Below are 24,034 nucleotides of genomic sequence, written 5' to 3' on the forward strand. Positions count from 1 at the left end.
CCTTTTCTTCTCTCAGTTCTGGGGTTGGTATTACGGTGTTTTGCCTTTATAGGGCAGTATGCTGTTTTTTTATTGTGATCTTATTAGTATTTGTTGGTTTTCATGTAGCATACATTTCATATTATACAAATTTCATATATGTTCAATTGTTTACAAATTTGTTTGCTTTAAAGGGGACCTATAATATCCCTTTCACAAGATGTAATATAAGTCTCTGGTGTCCCCAAAATGTGTCTGTGAAGTTTAAGCTCAAAATACCCCACAGATCATTTATTATAGCTTGTCAAATTTGCCCCTATTTGGGTGTGAGCAAAAACACACCGTTTTTGTGTGTCCCTTTAAATGCAAATGAGCTGCTGATCCCGGCCCCCTTTCCAGAAGAGGGCGGAGCTTTAAGAACTCGTGCTTCAGGTTGCTCAACAACAACAAAGCTGGAGAATCTCACGCAGCCAAAATGAGGATTGTCAGTAACGGTGTTCAGCCTTACATTGTTCAAACCAGAGTCGGACACTGATGGAGAGACTCAGGAAGAAGTTACAACTTTTAGAATGAAACTGGACGTTTCTTAATGGTTAGTGGATAAATTTATGTAGTTGCTTTTGAGTTGATTCAACTCATCGACTAGCATGTGCCATCATGTTAATATTTTGTGCAAATCCAGTGTTGAATTGATCCTCGTTTGTGAAGCAGTCCGGCGTAAAATGACGGCATGATAACAACACTCTACTACAACAACTCTTCCTCTTCTCTAAAGCAGCCCAACATGGCTTCACCCTCCTTGTTGTGTGTTCCCAGGGACAGGGGCTGTGTCCAAAATCGCCCCCTATACCCTTAAATAGGGCACTATTTGAGGGGACAGCCATTTGTAGTGGTGTCCGAAACCATAGTGGACGATGTTGAGTGCACTCATTCAATCCCACAATGCACTGCAATAACGAGTGTACAACCGATGCACGCTCAACAGCTAGAGAATACCCATAATGCATTGTGAGAGTGCTGAATGAATTCCCAGGTCTCGCCAGGAGATGGCGCCCGCAGCTGAATCAATCATCCATTCATTTTCCAAACCGCGCTGGTCCAGTATAATATCATACAGGTATAATTTCCTTTTTAATTGATCATTAAATTGTTTAATTTAGGTTTGTACATGTTAGTTTTCATGGCAGAGTTTAACATAAATATTCTAGGGCTGCCAGTTTGCTACATTTCAAATGATTATTAAACAGCAGCACAAACTATGCGAAATCGGCAGCCCTTCCGGAGCACTCAGTGTCCGAATTCACTCACTCGTTTCATTCACTCCTTCAAGTGGACTATATTAGTGGACTAATGTAGGGAATAGTGAATGAGGGTATTGGGGGCGATTTCGAACACAGCAAGGGTTTATGTAAATTTGGGGTTTTGTGATGTCACAAACCCAGGAAGAAGCCCAGATGTTTGTTGTAGTCCTTAAAAAGCGATTTCTGTAAAAGAAAAAAGTCTCCCTTTGCATTGAGCTTTGAGCATCGTAACTGCACATGGATATTTTTGTGTTTTTCTGCTAAATACAAAGTTATGTCATGAAACTCTAGATGGCGCAGGTTTTTAACTCAATCTGCTTGCAATCACATCATTATCTATAAGGCACAGCTGATTGGTCCCTGCTGTATCAGTAGCCAATGAGCTCACTGCTCAACTTTCAAACACTGGTCAGCATTTTCTGTAGCAGTTGCAGTGCACTTTCAGAAACCCTCCACCTTCCCCAGCTCCACCTGTATAGATCTGCTGTGGGTAATTCATGTATGCTACATTGTACAGCAGCAGCATGTCTTACTTGCTCACAGCAGCATGACTGTGAATGTATTGGCAGTAGCAAGTCCTGTACTTGCCCTGCAGCAATAGCAGCAGCAATAACAGTAGCAGCAGCGTAGCAGATCTATTCTGCCAAGACCAAACATATTAACATAAGCTGCGTTTACATGGACCCTAATAATCCAACTGTAATCAGTCTAGTAGCACAATCGGAACAAAAAACCCACACGTAAACACATCAATCTGAATGAATTGACTAGATCTGATTAAAATTTCATTCAGATTGTAAGGGGTGGTTTATTCCTTTTGTAATCCGATTGAGAGGACACGTAAACACTTGATCAGATTGAAAACCGAAACCGAGAGTACTGTGCATGTGCAATGATGTAGAAATAGCATAATGACATATGACACATGGAACGAACTGATCTTCCCTTTGAATAAAGTGTCAAAATGAGTGTCCTGTCATTCTGAAATTCTCTTTCCACTCATCGTCTGTGAAGTGGAGCAGGACAACATCCCACTAGTCCTTGTTTCATACTCTCATCCACAGATGACTGGTTTTGGGCGCGGGAAGGGGCGCTGTTACTGCTTGATAAATACAAGCAGCACGACTCAACGGTTCATGTGCTCGTCGCCGCCTAATTAGTGGAAATAGATAAATATTAAGTCTGCTTTTTAAAATAAAGAAAAGGAGGATGGTTAGTATGCAACAACATGGGGAAACTCTGTATATTCGTGCAGTGCGCATGTCAAAAAATTAAATCTGATCAGAAGCTTGTGACATATAAATGCGCACATCATCCCGATCACTGTATTTGGCGTTCATGTAAACACTACGTTCGGATTCATCAATCGGAACGAATTCATTCAGATTGAAGCAAAAAGAGTACATGTAAATGTAGCTATTGTCATATCCATTATAGAAATGTCATTCAGGTTCCATAGGCAGGCACATGCCTGTTGTGTTTCAATCAGTTCATCAGCGCTACATACTGTGAGCATCCTCAGTAAAGAGGTGCATCTGTTTTTGCCCTCTGAGCACTTTGCCTACATTTGATTTCACCAGACGCCTGGCCGACCCCTCAGAAGTCATATTTATCATCTGGCACTGTGTATGTATGTACTGTATGAATATGTGTTTGGCTTCGTAAGCCACTAATTGCCACAGCAACATAATACCATCAGTTGTGGACTTGGTATGAAAAACCCAATCACACAGGTTCGGGAACAGCTGTATAGGGCAGGATTGGGCCAAAGCCCGTCTGTTGAATGCAAACACAGGGTCCAAGTTATTTTTCAGCCTGGCGGCCTCAACCCTGAGCTCAGAGCAATGGACAGATGGTCCATTTGAGACGCCACCAAACTAATCACGCTGTTCCATTAGCGAAAGTGTCTCAGATAAACGGCTGACCATGAGCACGCCCGTGGTCTCTTCTCCTTCCAATTACTCTATTGATGGCCGATGTTTTGACACAAATTAATTGGGTCACCATGTTGGTGTGATGGGAGAAAAAAATGCTACGGGCAAAGTCATTGTGTGATCATGGAATAGCAAAGCTATTCGCTGAATTTAATTGATTTGCAATTAAATATGCTTGATATATATGATTTATGGCCTGTTAAAACCTCTTTTATGCCAAATCCTTTCAATATGAAGTCAAGTTATTTCAAAATGCTGTAGCAGTAACACTGCAGTAACAAATAATACGGTCAGTAATCAAACATTTATTTTTATTAATACTTAACAGTACATTGAAATATTTAGACATTAGTCATAAAACTTTTGTTTATATATATTTTATTATATAGAGATTTTTGAAACTGTGAAGCAATTTAAATTAGTTTCAGATATGTTTCAGCATTTTTTCAAATGCATTCACATTTGAATTTAGATAACCTGGAGATGAATCTGGAAAATTCTATGATGTTTGCAAATTAAAATTATTATTATTGGAAGTTACTACTAATTGTTTTAAGTACTGTATAGAGTGAACACCAAAATATATGAACATATTATTTTTTAATAAGGAATCAAACTTACCAAGAACCTGTTGTGTATTGCAGGAGTTTGCAGATGCAATATTCCACCTGGTGCGAGAGAAATACACAGAGCTGGCCGGCTGCTCCTCACTGCTACACGCGCGTCACAAAGGCCTGGCGGGCATCGTCATGACCAGAGGTATGGCATCATTTCAATCGGCCTGTGAATTATTTAAGAAGTTCAATAAGGGGAGAGAAAGCATCTCTAAGTCTCTATGTATCCTCTGAGTGTGGAGCTTTGTATGAAATATTTAGTACTTTATCACCTGTGAAAAATCAACAGACAAAGATGCACATAAATCAGAAAGAATTCAAAGAGCAGTCAAAGACTAAAATGATTTACAGGCAATGAAGGTCTTGGGGTTTTTTCTTTAGAACAATATTAAAGGTGATGTGTGCAATTTTTTATTTTTATTTTTTTCCAAAGTTCTTTATTCCAGATTGGTATTCAGTGTCAACTATAACTCATTCATGGGCTGATTCCCATGAAAGGTGCAAACACTGTGGCTCTGTTGTGCTATCAAAGCATTGTTATTAGCTTAGGCATTCAACCAGCCTGACATAGCAACAGCTCAACCAATGACGTGGGTTTGGGGTCTGGGGAGAGTGTTTGGGAAACCTGTTTATAAACAGTCCTCTTTTTTTTGCACTTTCATTTGGTGAACTGACACTTCGACTTTCATTTTAGATTTAAACTTTTGAATTTTATATTTAATGATAAAAATGTTTGGTTTGTTTGGTTGCCTGTGCAAAACTCACTGCTACAGCGCTAGATGGTCACTGGGGTGTTCTGGGTGTTTGCTTTTTCCACCAGATGAAAATCACAATGATCTCATGATTCAGTCCATAGAACAAATGGTGTGGGACAAGTTTCCAAAGTTTAATATTTAGTAGGGGTGGGGAAAATAACACAGAAATCTCTGCTATTTATGCGTGCTGTTTAACGTGTTTAACACACTAAATATCAGCCACAGCTAAATGTGACTTTTTTATGTAATGGGTTTTTGTGAATATTATTTTAATTTCACTTTCACATAAGTTCTGTAATTAGTAATAAAGTATAAATAAAAACAATATAATAATTTGCAGTTTAGGCCTGGCTTTTTAATTTAGTACTGTAATGTTGAATTGCTATAATTACTCATTTTACCTTATTATTAGAGGCATCAGCATCAGTATTAGTATCAGTAATATTGGCGTTCATTCATAGTGCTTAGTAAAAAAAGATGCCATTAAACAAATATTTAAAATACTTTTTTTTATGCTGTTTCCACATTAATTTGGAAATTCAGTGTGAGAATGTATTTATGATTACAAATTGTAAGGGTTTTGCCATTAATCACAATTAATTGCAAAAACCTGAGTGATTTTCAACCCTAATATTTACACTGTAAACCCGAATAAGTTGGGCTAACTCAAAAAAGTTTGAGGAAATCAGTTGCATCAAGTTTTTTGAGTTATGATGTTTCAAATTTTAGGCAAGCAGAACTATCAAGTTTTGAGTTTGTAGTACTCATGCATGTTAATTGCTCCTAACTTGAAGTACGGAGTTATGCCTGTTTCATACTGCAAGCGTGAGCGGCGTGTGAGCAGCGCGTGAGCGTAACTACATCGTCACTGCAGCTGCAGAGATGCGCGAGTATTCACACTGGAAGCGTTTGTACAGCGTCACAGCAGCGGCTCGAAGCTACATATAAAGTAAGCATTTCTTTACAAAGACAGCTATAAAAAAATTTCATAAGTTGGTCATTTATAAACTTGATAGTCTTGAAAGTTTGTTAACATGGGGAGGTATACAACATTTGCATATAAACGTAAATAAATACATAAATAAATAAAAATAAATAAATAAAAGCCTTGTGTCATCCATTGCTGCACATGAATGAAGTAAGCTTTGTGTTTTACATCATCTGCTGTGTGCACATGTTTACAAGACAGCAAACTTGGCGAAAAAAGACAGCAAACTCGGGTTTGATTTGGGTATGCTGCTAAATATATTGGGTATGCTGCCTATATATCTCTCTGTGTAATAACTAAAAGAATGTTTATATATCATATTTTCTGGCTAGTTTACTTTAGTTTTTTATAATACACCATACTTTAACCCAAACTGAATAATTAAAAACAAGTTTAAATGAGTAAATCTTCTATAAATATTTTTGATTCTTAATTTTCTTTTCTGTCATACTCCAATTCTTCTTAAAACACACTAGACATGCTTATTCTGTGCATTTTGAACAATTTGTGTGAAATTATATTTATTTTGTCCATAAAAAGTGTACTTTCACTTTAATTGAGCATCAGCGGCGCAGCAAAAATAGACTCGAAACCCCCGCTTCACTGCTGCTTACGCAACGCTCCGAAATAAATACGCGCTGCTCATGCGCTGCTTACGCTTGCAGTGTGAAACGGGCGTTAGCTAACTCATACATTTTGATAGCAATTAACATAAAAGATTTAGTTGATTAACTTTTATTTTGAGTTCTTGCAAATAAAGTGAGTTATTTACTTTAATGTAAACCCTAATAAGTTGTCAGATCTCAAAAAAGTTGAATGAGAATTTAAGTTAAGAAACTCAGTTTAAGTAAGATTTTTATTTTGTATTCATACAGTACGCTAATTTATACATTTAACTTAAAATTATCAGGTTATCTCAGCGTAAATATTTTGCTAGCTATAACAAACTAATTCAGAAAATGACAACTTGTTAATTTGCTAACATGTTAACATGGTATGGCACTTACTGAATGAGTACAACAAGTTAAAACATGTAACTTACCTGCTCTCAAACCAAGCAGCATGTACCACTTGTCACCATGATGGTAAATCTCCATTAGCATAACAAAACATTAATCTAAATCTCCCTTACCATTAATCTCGCACAAAATAAACATTATATAACACTGAATTTTAGCATTTACTCTCCCTTTTGAGTCCCATGGGCAAAACATCCTGGGAAATAAAAAAATCCCAGCCCAGTTTCAGTTAAACTTAAGTTCATCTAAATTAAAAGAAATTAGTTCATACAACGCAAAACAATGAAACAGTTCAGTTTACTTGAAATATGTCAGTGCTGTGAACTCAAAAGAAAAAGAAAGTTCTAAATACTCACAACAGTTTATTTACCTGAACTAATTTGTTTAATTTAAGTTTGTCCTACTCACACCAATTAAGTATTTTGAGCGTTAGATGCCATTATATCTTTTATGTTGTTTCCGTGTTCATTTGGAGATTCAGTTTGAGAATGTATTCATGACTATAAATTGTAAGGGATTTGCCATTAATCACGATTATTTGCAGAAACAGGAGCGATTTTCAGCCCTAATATTTATGGTTAGTGGTTTGTTTAAATCACCAACCCCAAGTATAAACAATAGTGTTGCCTTATCCCATATTGGTTTTAAATGTTGCTAGAATATACAGTATATTATCCCGCAATGAGTTAAAACAGCTTAGTTGACTAGCAGTGACAGGTTGGCGCGATGTTTCAATGTGTTTGTGTGAGGCACAGCTGCAGGCTTTCAGGAGTCATTGCAGGATCAGTATCAAGTTTTTCTTTTGAAGACCACAGCTCATCAATTTAGACTTCAGTGAGATCTGACCTAATCCCTGTCCTCGCTGCTCTGTCTCTCTCTCTCTCTTTCTCGCCTTCTCTCCGCTCTGTCTGCCTCACAGTAATTGCAGAGCATGTTTATTAAGACTGTTATCTTCAAAGATCCAGACATCGGTGCCCAAGAATTTGTGGCAAGCGAGCAGACACACAAACTTGACAGAAACACTAGGGGTTCTGTTCACTGCTCTTTGAGCATCTATTGAATCTTTTAGACTGGCACGGGCACCGGTGGAATATTAATGCGGGTCCAACTTTGAACCATGGGACTTTCGCAGAGGGAGTCATAACCTGAGCGAGAGTGCTTCTCACAAGACTCTTATTGGATTATTTCATCTGGTAACGTAAAAGAAACAGACACCGCTTGAATCAGATGGTGTGAGTAATCGTATTTCAGCCAGGCACAGTACGGATGCTGGGATACTGCGTTTTGAACATCAGACACACAGTTAGGTTGGTAAAGGGAACCAAACATGTCTGCTTCCACATTTGGAGAGCAGATGATTGTGTTTAGAGCAATTCAGAAGTGGAAAGACCGATTTCTGTGGTGGAAAAATGCATATTACATTCAACCAAGGGTCTGGAAAGTTTTCTTGTTATGTGACGTCAGGACAATATTGCATTTTTATTTCCCATTCAGCATTCGCCAGTTTCACAAATTGCAGTGCTTTTCCTAGATATCCATATAAATGCAATGTCAAATGGTTTGTTTTTATGGTAACCTTGATGTTGCGATAATTTTAAACTTTATCATTCAGAGGAAACATGGTGGAATAATATGGAACTGTAATACGATAAGCACATTTATAGAAAATTAACACATTTAACAATGTTTGTCATCAAGTAAGATTCAATACTTGACAAATTTATTTAGTCTCTTTTTTTGATAAAGCTCATTTTCTAATCATATCATTTTATACAGCGATCAGGCATAACATTATGAGCACTGACAGGTGAAGTGAATAACACTGATTATCTCTTCATCACGGCACCTGTTAGTGGGTGGGATATATTAGGAGGCAAGTGAACATTTTGTCCTCAAAGTTGATGTGTTAGAAGCAGGAAAAAAGTTTGACAAGGACCAAATTGTGATGGCTAGAAGACTGGGTCAGAGCATCTCCAAAACTGCAGCTCTTGTGGGGTGTTCCCGGTCTGCAGTGGTCAGTAACTATCAAAAGTGCTCCAAGGAAGGAACAGTTGTGAACTGGCAACAGGGTCATGGTCAAGGTGCACGTGGGGAGTGAAAGCTGGCCCGTGTGGTCCGTTCCAATAGACGAGCTACTGTAGCTCAAATTGCTCAAGAAGTTAATGCTGGTTCTGATAGAAAGGTGTCAGAATACACAGTGCATCACAGTTTGTTGCGTATGGAGCTGCATAACCGCAAACCAGTCAGGGTGCCCATGCTGACCCCTGTCCACCGCCGAAAGCTCCAAAAGAACTGGACCACGGAACAATGGAAGAAGGTGGCCTGGTCCAGTGGCGATTTCGCCCCTGCCCTCCCAGAGGTATGTGCACACCACTGGCCTGGTCTGATGAATCTCATTTTCTTTTACAACATGTGGATGGCCGGGTGCGTGTGTGTCACTTACCTGCGGAACACCTCGCAACTTACAGGACTTAAAGGATCTGCTGCTAACATCTCGGTGCCAGATACCACAGCACACCTTCAGGGGTCTAGTGGAGTCCATGCCTTGACGGGTCAGGGCTGTTTTGGTAGCAAAAGTGGGACCAACACAATATTAAGAAGGTGGTCATAATGTTATGCCTGATCGGTGTTCCATGTTTGCTCAAAGGTTTCCATCCAGTGGGAATTATCTCTGGAACACAGTTTGTTAAATGCTGATGATGTGCACCATTTTGACCTCATTTAATATTCAAACATTTTAACATGCAAGAGCAACTTGTAAAGCATCCTCTTTATTCCTAATGGCATGTAAATGACTTGGTAGAAGATGACCTCGGCCATTTGCTTTACCCCTGAAGAAAATATGTGTAATGCAAATTCATCAATTTTCAGTAATAATCGCTTTCTTTTCTTTTTTTTTTTTTTAAACAAAATACACTGTGCCCATCCAATCCAATATGGTAGTTAGACCTCCCAAAGCAGAGTGCGCATAAAAACCCATCTAATGATTCCTTATGATTTGATGGGCTCATAAAGGAGCTGATGAACTGCATTCTTTCCTTGTTGTGCGAAACAAAACTCATTTAGAAAATGTGTGGGTAATGATGCTTATTAAGCTCATATCAGCATACGGGCTTCCCCTGACAGACCTCCACTAGAGTGACCCATGTGCTGATTAATAGTGTCTTGCACAGACAGTGTTCACAGTGGAATACTCACTTTCCACTCGTTGAGTACTGCACTGTATGTGCCACTTTTTATGAATGGGGTGCAATTTGGAGTCTTGTGACAGCAAATCAGTGCTGAAGGTTGGAGGCCTATAGCATCTGTTGTAGTCTTGTGTCTGCTGTAAGTTTGTTTGGTTTTTAGAACATTTCTTGTAACTCTTTCATAGATCAAATTTACAGTTGTATTTTTGTAGTCTGTATTCATTTATAAATACATTTTCAAATTAATTATATACTGTATACTGTAGAAATTAATGTATTTACAGTATAATGTACTGTCTATTACTGTATATTAATGTATATACAGTGTATAAATTATATATATATATATATATATATATATATATATATATATATATATGTGTGTATTATATATTGTCATTATGTAATCACATCTACTACTATATTTATAATTCATGAGTTGATTACCTTGAGCCCTTAATAATAATAACAAACACACACAAGTGGGGCCCTATGGAAGCTTGTTTCCGCCATGGAATAAAAAAATAAAATAAAGGATAATTGCGACTTTTTTTCTCAGAATTGCGTGATATAAAATCGCAACTGATCCTTATAAAGTTGCAATTTTGACTTTATATCACGCAATTCTGACTTTATAACTCGCAATTCTGACTTAATACCTTGCAATTGTAATTTCACTTTTACTGTTTGTTTGTTTGTTTGGTTACTAAAAAACAAACAAGCAAGCCCAGCCCAGGTGAGAAAAAGTAATGCAAAAGTAATGTAACACATTATTTTCCATAAAAAGCAATTAAGTAATGCAGTTAGTTATTTTAGGGAGCAGGGATTAATGCAATATAGTAACTTCTGCTTCTGAAGAACTACATTAGCACAATACAATAGTATTACACTTTTGTGTCTGTGTGTTTATTTTATAAAACCTTGCCAGTTATGTGGAATAACCGTTTTATAAAAGCAATAAGCCCCATGAAGCCGTGATTTACAGTGAATTTAGAACATGCCTAACAACGCCTACTCTAAATCAAGGCTCCATGGGGCTTATTGCTTTATGTTAGCTATAAAAGGCTAATGTATCAAATATGATACTCAACAAAAAACACCAATATAACCATTTTTATACATTTTGAACACAAATGTTCAATAAACTGTTCCAATTACAGGGGTCACGAACTGCGTTGTTTTACAATGTTTCTAGGGTGCACTTATAATGTTAGTATGATTTTTACATCAAAAATTGTCATAATTTAGAAATAAAAGGCATTTTGTTACCCTAATTTTAGCGCTCTTATTTGAACGCTCTGTTTTAAGGGGCGTGTCTGCTGTGAGACTTGCTGTGAGACTGCTGTGTAAACGCCCACTGCTGTGATTGGCTGCGTATGAAATACCTATTATTCTCTCGAAAACTTTTAGCACATTTTTGCTATTACAGCTCTCAAGTTGAACTAATCATGAAAAGTGTTGATTACAGCATTACATTTAAATCTATGGCATTATATTTAGATCATGGCATGAAAGGTTGCAGTGATGAACATTGTAGCCGATCACAGACATGTTGTTGAGCGCATGAAAGCAGTGATCTCATCATTACAACTCAATTTCTGCACACTAACGAATGCTTTCATCATAACTAACAGTGCAAACGCGATGTAACTAAGAAATGTGTTGAAAAAATCAGGAGTTTTGGCGCAAATCCAGAACTCAGTCACTGATAAACTCACGCTGTTTGATTGACAGCTCCAGCGATTGTAAAGGGAGCGTTCTTTGATCGCTTTCTATATATAATTTAATCACAGTTTAAATAACAGATTATTTTCATCCTACTAAGAGAAACAACGTGAAGTTGACTGTTTAGTCACTGGTTTGATTTACTGACACAGACAAAGAACATCTGACTGTACATGAAACATTACATATCAAATCGGGCATTAGAATGAACACAGTTACTCACATGTTGTTGCATTACTGTCGAAATGCAATTGATTTACCAAAGAATCCACAGTGAAATGTACTGAATACAAATAAATAAAGCTCAAGTGAGACATTCACATTGTTGAAAATAACCATATTCCTAGCATTAGGATCCTCTGGAAGGTAATGTTATTTTTAGTCCTGTACCGCTCTTCTCTTTCCTTATCATCTCACTAACACGCCAGTGGGCGGGGCTAATGTTGCAATGACGAAGTAGACGTTGATTTCTTCTGCAGAGTCAACGTTTCACCTATAGGCATGGGCCTGGTGTCAATAAAAGCTTTTACTGGACTAACAAGGAAGTTTTCAGTTCTGTTTCAGGATATTCTTATAGTACGATGACCTCTTAAAAAGCTCAATGAAAAGTTGATTTCTCAATTCATGACCCCTTTAAAATGGACTATTATTTCACGTCAGGCCTTATATGGTTAAATCTTACTACTTTTAAAGAAATTCAGATGTTTGGCAATAATGTAAAGCACATATTGTTTGCTGTGAGTTGTTCCTACAGTGCATGTCTTTTAGCACACTTGCCTTTGATACTGTGATGTTCTCTTTCCTGTTTTTACACAGCGGTCTACTGAAGGGTAAAGAGAGCGGCAGTCATGTTCGTATCCATGGTGTTTGCCTTTGTACCCACCTCACTGGCACAATATGCTTTCTCAGAGATGTTGATGATTATTGCTCTTCTAAAAGCAGCAGTGCCCACAGGCCTTTCCACCCCCACACACCGAGAGAAGAGCCTTTACAACAATTTCATGCCGGTACAGAGAGAAATTACTACACACTCTCTTTTCTTTCTCTCTGCCATCACCAGATTGATCTAAACTATCATTAAATGGAACAGCATGGTGAGAACAGGCTGGGAGGGTGAGGTGCTTTGGGCCTTTTAACTTTCATTTTTTTTCTAGAAAGTGTTTTTGCTGTTGGGGATTGTTGAATAAAGATGCCTGAACACACATGCTGGGACCCTGCTGTGCTCTGTACCAATGCATGCTGGGATAGATCAGGTAAGGCAGGTGGAGACCGGGCAGAGCCAGCTGGCATTTGTCTTCAGAGGAACATTTGGGACGTTTCAGTCGGTCTTTGATAGATGGAAAGGTTGAGTTCATATAATAGTGTGCGAACAGTAGAACATAACTCATTGTAATGGTTTATTGCTGGACAGCTGCACTGTTTTCCTCAAGGATTTATTTTTCCTGGAGTTCCAGGATTCTCTTTTCCCTCCCTGCTTGTCACGTGCAACAGTAATGCTGTCATGATTGTCAAAAATATGATGAAATGCTTTATTTGTTAGGAATGTGTTAAATGGTTCACACACAAATGAAAATTGAATATTTTGCAGAATGTTAATGACACCCTTTTCTGTGAAAATGACAAAGCACATATTTTGTATTTTTATTACATAATTATATTATGTAATTCATTTCTGAGTTGGCAATTCAGCATTATTATATCAACTGTGTCATATGATCCTTCAGAAATCATTCTAATATGCTGATTTGCTGCTCAAGAAATATTTCTCAATGTTGAAAACAGTTGTTCTGTTTCATATTTTTGTAAAAAAAAAAATTTTTTTTTAGGATTCTTCGATAAATACAAGGTTCAGATAATATTTTATAACATTATAAATGTCTTTAATTTAATTTAACCTTACTGAATAAAATTGTTTTTTTTTTAAAAAAAACAAATATAATTTCATAATTCATAATTTGCATGCAGAAACAAACAAAAAAAAAACTATCAAAAACGCCCCTGATGACTTTGTGTAACATTGTGTCCTAACCAGACGCGATGCGATAAGATTCCAGCGACAAACAATTTGTCTGTCCAAACCAGACGTGACGCGATAAAGTCAATAAAAAGTCACAGCCAATCAGAAGAGCGCGTGGGCGGGCTCTCTCTGCAAGTTGTCACAACGAAATGGAGTACATAATCAAATTCATGAATATTACACCATTTTAACATTATTAAAAATACATACTGATTTACTGAAACAATTTTTGTCATAGAATACACTTGTCTGTTCACAATGAGTTGGCAGTTTGAACGTTCTTGTTTCCATTTATTTATTTTGAAGATCTGAGGTGAATTGCCCATTGTTGCTTTCAGTACAGTTATGAAAGACACACAAAATGATATTCAATGCTTTTAACATTAAATAAAGCACATAAACAGTACCTGAGATTACAATTATTCTGTTGTTGTTCCAGCCGCAACATCGAAGAAAAATAGAAACCGATTCTAAAATAGACTAGCCGTTGCGGCTGGTTAGGACAAAAACTCTGATTAACATAATATACCTTTTATTGCATGCCGCGGCATCGCATCTCGTCTGCTTAGGTCAGGACATGGTGTTAAAGGTTTAGTTCACCCAAAAATGAAAATTCTGTCATTAATTACTCACCCTCATGTTGTTCCACACCCGTAAGACCTTCATCTTCAGAACACAAATTAAGATATTTTTGATAACACTTTTAATGCCCAGAAAGCTACTGAAGACATATTTAAAACAGTTCGTGTGACTACAGTGGTTCAACCTTAATGTTATGAAGCGATGAGAATACTTTTTGTGTGTCAAAAAAACAAAATAACGACTTTATTCAACAATATCTAGTTCAAAACACTGCTTCATGAAGCTTCAAATCTTTACAAATCTTTTGTTTTGAATCAGTGGTTCTGCCAAAGTCACGTGATTTCAGTAAACGAGTCTTCGTTACGTCATAAGTGTTTCAAAATTTCAATAGTTCGCGTGACTTTGGCAGTTTGATTCATGGTCTGAACCACTGATTCGAAACAAAAGATTCACAAAGCTTCGAAGCTTCATGAAGCAGTGTTTTGAAATCGCCCATCACTAGATACTGTTATAAAGACGTTATTTTGTTTTTTTGGAGCACAAAAAGTATTCTCGGCACTTCATAACATTAAGGTTGAACCACTGTACTCACATGAACTGTTTTAAATATATCTTTAGTAGCTTTCTGGGCATCTGAAAGTGTTAATTATCTTGCTGTCAGTGGAGGTCTGACTGAGCCATCGGATTTTATCAAAAATATCTTAATTTGTGTTCTGAAGATGAACGAAGGTTACTGCTAGACTTTTTCTTTTTGTTCTCATGAGGTTGAGTAAATGATAAGTGAACTAAGTGAACTAACCTTTTAAACTCTGTTTATCTGGATACATGTAGAGTTTCACAGTTAGAATGTCGCATAAACCTGATATTATCAAGTATGAAAAAATGAGCTATTGACCGCTTCGATCTGGAGTTATGATTCATTTGAACCCAGTCTTTCTTTTTCTGGCTCGTGTTTCATCTATTTCTCCTCTTCCCACGGCCTCTCCTCTCTCTCACTCTCTCGGTTCAGCAGGCAGCGAAAGGTGGAAGAATGGATTTCAAAGGCTATGCCTTTAACCCCACCTCAATATTAGTTTTTATTATTGTTATTGCCAGGCAGCCGCACTGGTGGCGGCCGGGCCACGGCGTGCAATTCCGTCTGGGCCCCGACTGATAAAAGCTCATATGTTGCCTCTAGCCTGCAGGTCTACATGAGGCAGTGAACACTAAATTTTTGAAGCGATGGGGAGATATATTTTTTTCCAGCACACAGAGCTTTATGGTTAAGCATGCTGAGACATCCGCTCACACGCTTGAGCTGTTCTCAGTGCAGAAATCCCAGCGAAGCCCGTATCCTCCTGCTCGGTGCCGTATCGTGGCCGAGCAGCTGTGAGACAGGTACAGCGGGCCGTGGCAGGTGGGGATGCTTTGTGCCGGGGTTGTGGGTTTCGTCTTGCTGTGGCCGATGAAAATGTCACAGGAAAGCTTTGTACACTGATGACCAGTTACTCATCCTTGTGTAGAGAACATCAGCAAAGAGCAGCTTTCACTGCGGACTACAGCAGAATTTATAGTTGTGTATGCTGCTTATTTAAAACTGTCATACAGTTAAAAACAGTAATATTGTGAAATATACTGTTTAATGTATGTTAAAACATCATTTATTCCTGTGATCAAAGCTGAATTTTCAGCATCATTACGCCAGTCTTCAGTGTCACATGATCCTTCAGAAATCATTCTAATATGCTGATTTGCTGCTCAAGAAACATTTCTGATTATTATCAATGTTGAAAACTATGGAAGCTTGTTTCCGCCATGAAATAAAAAATAAAAAAGGTAATTGCGACTTTTTATCTCACAATTCTCACAATTCAACTGCGAGTTATAAAGTCAGAATTGTGAGATATAAAATCAGAATTGTGAGATATAAAGTCAGAATTGCGTGATATAGTCAGAATTGCGAGTTATAAAGTCAGAACTGCGTGATATAAAGTCAGAATTGTGATATAGTCAGAATTGCAAGTTATAAAGTCAGAATTGCGAGTTATAAAGTCAGAATTGCGTGATATAAAGTCAGAATTGCGAGTTATAAAGTCAGAATTGCGTGATATAGTCAGAATTGCGTGATATAGTCAGAATTGCGAGTTATAAAGTCAGAATTGCGAGTTATAAAGTCAGAATTGTGAGTTATAAAGTCAGAATTGCGTGATATAAAGTCAGAATTGTGAGTTATAAAGTCAGAATTGCGATATAGTCAGAATTGCGAGTTATAAAGTCAGAATTGTGAGTTATAAAGTCAGAATTGCGTGATATAAAGTCAGAATTGCGTGATATAAAGCAAAGACTATAGAATAACACAAGACGCAACACTCGTATTGTTTTGAATGGTCCCGCCTTCTAAATAAGTCATTGTGTCACTGCAGCGGCCGTTAGAAGCTCCGGTTCCTATAGAAACAGTCAGACGCCCGCCTCCGAAATGAGGCACAAGAGACGCGCATTTAATTCTGCGCATGCGCATTAGCTTGATCCATCCTGAATAATACCGTTTTTTTGTCATGATCTGAGCGTTTAGAAACAAAATTTATGAGACCGTTGCTGTCAGATTTCATTGGTGATTTCAAATATGAAATTCAATTGAAAGCTTGGCAAACAGCTTTGGAGAATTTGATGTTTCCCCATTCAAAGAGATAGGAGCTGCACTTGAATGCCCGAGAGGTGTTTCAAAGATGGCCGCCAGGTGAAATTACTTGTCTTAAAGGGACTTTGTATGAAGTCAGAATTGTGAGTCAATTAAACTGATTAATTAAACAGGTTGTTTTAGGTTACTGTATCTTTAAGACATCTACAGGTATATGTAAATGATCTCTGCTATAACTGACTAATGGCTCTTCACATATTAAATTTGACAACAACACTTACAGTAAGTTTGCTGTCAGATCCAATATTATTAAGCTGCAGAATGTTGACTATATGCGTTTGTGTCTTTGTGCTCATCAGGTGTGGATCTGAGACAGGCCCAAGTGGTGGCGTTATCAACCGGCACTAAATGCATTAACGGAGAATATATCAGTGACCAGGGCCTGGTGGTCAACGACTGCCATGCTGAAATCACGACTAGACGAGCCCTGCTGCGGTTCCTGTACTCCCAACTAGAGTTACACCTCAGGTAAATGATGTACATTTAGATAAGATATATCAATTGTGCCGCACACATCCTGAAAAGTGAATCCAAAACATTTTGATCGCCTCCTGGTGGTTGGCTGCAGTATAGGTCATAAACCCCGCCCTCTCCGTGTAATCGAATGGGATGCGAGCCAAACTAAAAGAATCCAATTAAACTTCAAATACTTTTTTTCCAAAGATGCTTCCTGTCATTTTAGGTAGTTCTCATCATGCTGACGTATGTTCAACTGTTTTTCCAGTAAGTTTGGTTTTAGTTAGTTATTTGATGGTGTAACGTCATGATTGACAGCTGTGCTTGCGATTGAGTCTGTGGCAGCAGTCTCCAAATGACGTAATCGGCAACGATTCTTTCTGGGATATTTTGGCCTTATTTTTCTACAGTATATGGAAGTGGAGACACGTTGTCCATCGCTTTTTTTACAGTCTATGATAAATACAGTATGTATATATAATAACCATGTCTAAAAGTAAACTTAAAAAAAAAAAACCCTAAAAAGAAAACAGCATTTAAATAAAATAAAAAAAGTTTATTTATGAATCCTTTTTACTTTATGAAGTAACTTCTGAAGACAAGCTTGTACCTAACATAAGATAAGTAAACCCAAACACACACACACACACACACACACACAAAATACATTGTCTTCACTGTTTATATTGCAATGTTATGATGCACATAGCAGAACAGATTATGTTTTTAAAAGAAACAGCTTTAAAATGACTAAGAATGCATAGAGAACAGCATGAGGTGTATATGCACAAATGAAGTGATGCATTATGATATAAATTGTGTTTCTCTAAAACACATTAAAGGAATGTTCTGTGCTCAAAACAAGTTAAATTCTATAAGTATGTGAATGCTGTAAATATGTGAAAGCAATTTGTAAAAAGAAACAAAAATCTAATTTATCGTAATGCACTTGCATAGGAAGTCAAGTAGAAGTGAGCAGCTTGTTTTTTGTTAAAGCTCTCTTTTTCTGCACAAAAATGTGTTATCTGAGCTGTAAAGCTGTATATATTGCCTCTTGAGGTGGAGCTATGAGCACAGCAAACAGTGACTTTCTGGTATCTTTGTGCATGTCAACCCTTGTGAAAAAGAAGTGCACTTAATTGTATTGAATGTGCACTTGTAGTGTACTTCAAATCTTAAACTGTACTTGCAGATAATATATTATCAATTAAGTGAAGGTCACTGAAGTGCACTTAAAGTACACATTCATGACTGTTTCTTAACACACTTAAGTACACTTTTAAAAAGTGCACTTTGTAATAATGTCATAATTCATAATTTTGTTGTGCTTTAAAGAAGTACACTTATTTTGATGTTGACTAACTGTACAAATGTGTAATTACGAACATATATACAGTCAAACCAAAATTTATTCAGACACCTTAAACATTTCATTCATTAATACAGTTTATTCACTGTAGTTTAAAAAAAAATGGTAATAAAATATGACAAGATCTCAGAGTTAAACTGTGTCAGGAAAAAAATAATCTTAATTATGTCAGAAAACACTTAAGCAAAACATGGTCAGGTCAAAGTGTCTGAATAATTTTTGCTTTTTATCAATTTTACTGGTAGTCCACTGTATGAAGAATTTTTGGGTATAATATGTCACAGTTTATTTTGCTATCCTCACTTACATAAATGAACTATAGTGTCCTGCACCCTCTAGTAAAAATATAGCAAAAATATCAAAAACATTTGAATAATTTTTGGTTTGACTGTATGTATTTTAGTTTACCATAAATCCTCAGTCCATTCGACAATACACTTATTAACCATATTTCAAAGATAATAGAAGTAATTAAGAGATTATCTATAACACTTTATTTTAGGGTCTTTTAACTAGTTGCTTAACTAGCTAGCATACATATTACTAGAATATTGGCTATAAGTACTTATTAAGCACATATTAATGCCTTATTCTGCATGACTTTATTCTACATTCTTAATCCTACCAATACCTAAACTTAACTACCTTACTAACTATTAATAAGCAGTAAATTAAGAGTTTATTGAGGGAAAAGGCATGGTTAATAGTTTATATGTGTTCCCTATACTAAAGTGTTACCAAAAAATGTAGTCCAACTGAAGTAGGTCAAATAGAAGTTCAGCTAATTGCATTTAATATAACTATAATAAATTTGTCTGAAAACATTACATTCAGTTCACACTTAAGTATATTCTTTTAAAGTATATTATTTTTGTAGTCTTTTTAAAAGTATGCTAAAATGTACTTGTTTTTCACAGGGGAAGTGAAAGTTGTGGTTTTCTGACTTTACATGGTCATGACAGGAGCTATATAAACGTGTAATGTTTAAGTCTTGCTGCTTTACTTTTGACGATGTGTCAATGAAGCCTGTTTCCACCTCAGAGTAAAATAGTCACATTGTAAGATATAAAGACACATAGTGTCGCAAATTATGAGAAACAAAGTCGCAATTGTTAGATTTGAAGTCGCATTGCGAGAGATACATTTGCATTGCGCCATATAAAGTGATATTGTGAGATATAAAGTCACAATTGTGAGATATAAAGTAACGTTGCAATAAAAGTCACTTGAGTTGTGAAGTTGTGAACTTCACACTGTGTGTTCACAACTTCTACTTTATATATAACAATTGTGTCTCCTAATTGCAACTTCACACTGTGTGTTGTGAAGTTGCAATTAGGAGACACAATTGTTATATATAAAGTGATATTGTGAGTTATAAAGTCACATTTGTGAGTTTACAGCATAAATTGCATTGGTAGTAAAGTTGCAATTACAAGAAACAATGTTGCAATTAAGAGATTTAAAGTTAAATTGTGAGACCTGAAGTCAAAATAACAAGAAATAAAGGTGTAATTTTAAGATGTAAGGTCACAATTACCTTTTTTTCTACTCTGAGGCAGAATGGAGCATCCACAGTAATGTACTGTTTATCCCATTGTCTTGTAAGTGCATAATTCTAAATAAGACATTTGCTTGTTTTTTCACACGAAAAATGTCAAAATTACTTTCTGTGCTAATCAACAGCATGTCACAGAAGTTGTCGAGAAAGCTTAGCACGTTAAACCTGAGCTCCGTTAGAGCTTTAACACATTTTCTCACAGTAGCACATTTTACACCTAGAAAAGAACTTGGATGTACTTTCTAATTTCAATTCTTCGTTCATTATCTGCATCATCATTTCAGTCTGGTCTAGTGTTGGAGGTATCTTTGTGCGGTGGCGAAGACTCTAAATGTCTTCCTCGATGTAGCAGATTGCTGCATAGAAAAGTCTCCTGTAATGTCATATTTGCATACGCGTCTTCCCAGAGTGCATTATCTGCTGCTAAATGGGCCCGTTTGGCTGGGTCTGGAGTCTAGTTTGGAAGATAAGTCATTATGTTCGGCAAATAAAATAGCACAACGGCCATCAGCTGCTTCCTCAATAGACAGATCTGGAGCAACACGACTCCCACCCTTGACATCGCAGGTCATTTGTGTAATTAGCACAGCTTAGGTGCCAATTAGAGACGATGATGTTTGCGTATGTAATGCACTCCCCGCACACAGTTCACCTCGTGCACTATTCCAAAACGTCTTTTGTAAGATGTCACAGTGAGGCGCTAATGCTAATTATGATGATATGTGTAAAAGTGGGGCGGCTCTGCAGGAAACGACGTGTCCTCCCTATAGCTGACTAGCTACAGATCATCTGGGTTAAAGAATTACAGCTTGCTGTTGTCTCGGCCATTTATATTCGCCTTGTTCTGACAGAGTAATAGCGTGAGTGCAAGAGGGGAATGTGACAGTGACGGAACTAGCCTTGGTCGCGGCAAGGCCAATATTTGTCTCCTTTGTGTCTTCGGCCCATTATTAGCTGGGAATGTGAGGGCTGAACACTTTCAGATGTGGTTGTTTCTCATGTCTCCCCTCTTTCTTCTTTCTTCCCGCCTGGGGTCTGTGATCACTCTGAAGCAAAAGGAAAGAGGACTGGGAACAGTCGATCTTCGTACGGCACAAAGACTCCTGTTTGAGACTGAGAGAAAATGTCCTCTTCCACATGTACATCAGCACCTCACCCTGCGGGGACGCCCGTGTGAACTCGCCGTATGAAATCACCTCGGACTGTAAGATTATTTGCTTGTCTGTATCATATCTTCTGCTTTCTTGCACATGATGTATCTAATATAGACTTGAAGTGTCCAAATGCTACATATGTGGTTTTGAAAAACTTTTGTTGCTTTTTTCTAAGAAAAGTTTCAATTAAATTACTCTTAAAATGTCATGTGTGAACATGTTTTCCTTGCACCTTGAATGTGAGTGCACATAATAATCATTATTTTCAAAAAAAGTTTTTGAATGTATTTTTCAAGGTAATTTTGGTAACACTTTATTTTGATGGTCCACTTTAGACATTCTACTAACTATAAGTAACTTATGATGTCAACTGCTAGTCAAGGACGGATCATGACTCGGTTGTGCCCTGGGCATGTATAACCCCTCTGGGTGTACTCGCGCTACTCTGAGTGGGATTCGAACCAGCATTTCCTGCATGGGAAGAGGGTGCTTCTGGCGTCAGTCGCTAGTGCACCTCTGAAGGCCAGGATAGTGAGGTTTACCTGCACAAGTCTTACTAGCTGGCCTTCGATACACTCACCCCCCTAAACCTCACTCCTATCCAGGTCACGGCACTAATATAACCCCTCCAGTTCTACTTGCTCCGCTCTGAGCAGGATTCAAACCAGCATTTCCAGCATGGGAGGTGGGCATGCTAACAAGGAAGCTGAAGACCGTAGCCTCTAGTGTCAGTCGCTAGTGCGGCTCTTATGGCCAGGATAGTGAGGTTTACCAGCACAACTCTTACTAGCTGGCCTAAACTGCGACTTCTTTACATTCAGGTAGAATGTGAAATAAAAGTGCTTTTGAACTTTTTTCGTCACAAATATCATATCAATTCATATAAAAAATATTTAGGTTTTTGAGGAGTCGCACCACATGACTTGTGTTATAAAAGAGGTCGGTAACACTTTATTTTAGGATCTTTTAACTAGTTGCTTATTAGCATGCATATCACTAGAATACTGGCTGTTTATTAGTACTTATTAAGCACATATTAATGCCTTATTCTGCATGACCTTATTCTACATTCTTAATCCTACCCAATACCTAAACTTAACAAACTTACTAATTATTAATAAGCAGTAAATTAGGAGTTTATTGAGGAAAAAGCCGTAGTTAATAGTGAATATGTGTTCCCTATACTAAAGTGTTACCAAGAGGTCAAATTATCAGGTATTTTAAGAGACTTTTGAAATATTGACCTTGACAGAGGATCTTTTCAGAAACAGTTGAATTGTATGTATGAATTGCAGTTTTAGTGTATTTTAATAAATTAATAGACAGCTCATTAATAATGAGCATCACAACACTGACCCTAACTTTTTTTTTTACGCAGTGCAAAGCAACAGACACTTGGTGAAGAAGTTTCACAGCCACCTTCGGACGAAGATTGAATCAGGGGAGGGGACACTGCCCGTGAAGTCCGCAGGGCCCGTTCAGACGTGGGACGGTGTCCTTCAAGGAGAACGTCTCATCACCATGTCATGCACTGACAAGATTTGCAGGTCAGTATCAAAAACACTGAACATTCACTTAGACTTCTGTACAAAGGAAGACAGTAATCGAACATGGGCCACTACGAGAAGACATTAAATGAAAGGTCTGATCCAAGTCAGAGTCGATGATATACATTAGGATTTTTTGGTGAATAGAAAGTAAGCGGTAATTAGGGGTTTATTGAGGCAAAAGTCAAAGTTAATATAGTTAATAGTGAGAATTGAACCCTACACTAAAGTGTGTCCAAAAAATGAATATTCTGAAAAAATTGAATGAGTCAAAATATTGGATTTGACATTAATTCCTGCAGTATAAATGTAGCCTCAGTGTCCAAGGTGATATTGTGCCATTTTAGATCGATCTAACAAAGCAGGAAGGGAATATGCCGACCATCTCTGATTGTGAAGCTCAAGTGCTGGACAGTGTATTGATTTAAGGTTTATTTTTATTAGAGGATTAGTTTTTATGAAGGCGAGTTAGTCTCGTTTAAGCAGGGCGACTTTTATACGGCATTATAATGGCCGAGGGAAAGGTTGGTTTGATATTTGCCTTGAGGAAGGGAGTCATCCAAACCAACGCTCTTTGGGACTGGCGTGATCACCATTAATGTCTTATGACGCCTTTACTGAGTTGTGCTTTGATAATCCTTCAATAATTAGCTTCTGTATGGGAAGTGGTAATCTGGACTTAATGTGCATGATTTATCAGTGTTCTTTATTTCAATATATATATATATATATATATATATGTATATATATATATATATATATATATATATATATATAATATGCTTCTGTTCAAAAGCTTGGGATCGGTACACTTTTTTTAATGTTTTGAAAGAAGTCTCATGCTCACCATGGTTGCACATATTAAACAAAATACAATACACATATATAAAATACAGTAAAAACAATAATATTCAAAGCTGAATTTTCAGCATCATTACTCAGTTTTCAGAGTCACATGATCCTTCAGAAATCATTCTAATATGCAGATTTACTGCTCAAGAAACATTTGTTTTATGTTTTATTGGACCTTGGAATAAAATTGCAGTTAGTGTAACAGGTGATGTGAGTGGATGGATATTTCGCCTAGAGAGTGTGATCACTCCAGTTTCAGACATTGTCAAGTCAAGTCACCTTTATTTATATAGCGCTTTTTACAATGTAGATTGTG

At 37.2% G+C, this 24,034-nt stretch overlaps 1 protein-coding gene across 1 annotated transcript in view; it reads left to right on the forward strand.

The window, feature by feature from the left end:
• adarb2 (adenosine deaminase RNA specific B2 (inactive)) overlaps window positions 1-24,034 on the forward strand; it is a 209,755-nt gene that overhangs the window by 167,624 nt on the left and 18,097 nt on the right. The window contains exons 4-7 of the mRNA XM_051881743.1: window positions 3,859-3,973; window positions 17,079-17,247; window positions 21,218-21,369; window positions 22,698-22,866. Coding sequence (XP_051737703.1) covers window positions 3,859-3,973; window positions 17,079-17,247; window positions 21,218-21,369; window positions 22,698-22,866 — 605 coding nt within the window. The remainder of the gene's footprint in view (window positions 1-3,858; window positions 3,974-17,078; window positions 17,248-21,217; window positions 21,370-22,697; window positions 22,867-24,034) is intronic.

Source organism: Ctenopharyngodon idella, chromosome 23 (assembly GCF_019924925.1).
Source record: "Ctenopharyngodon idella isolate HZGC_01 chromosome 23, HZGC01, whole genome shotgun sequence".
NCBI lineage: Eukaryota > Metazoa > Chordata > Actinopteri > Cypriniformes > Xenocyprididae > Ctenopharyngodon > Ctenopharyngodon idella.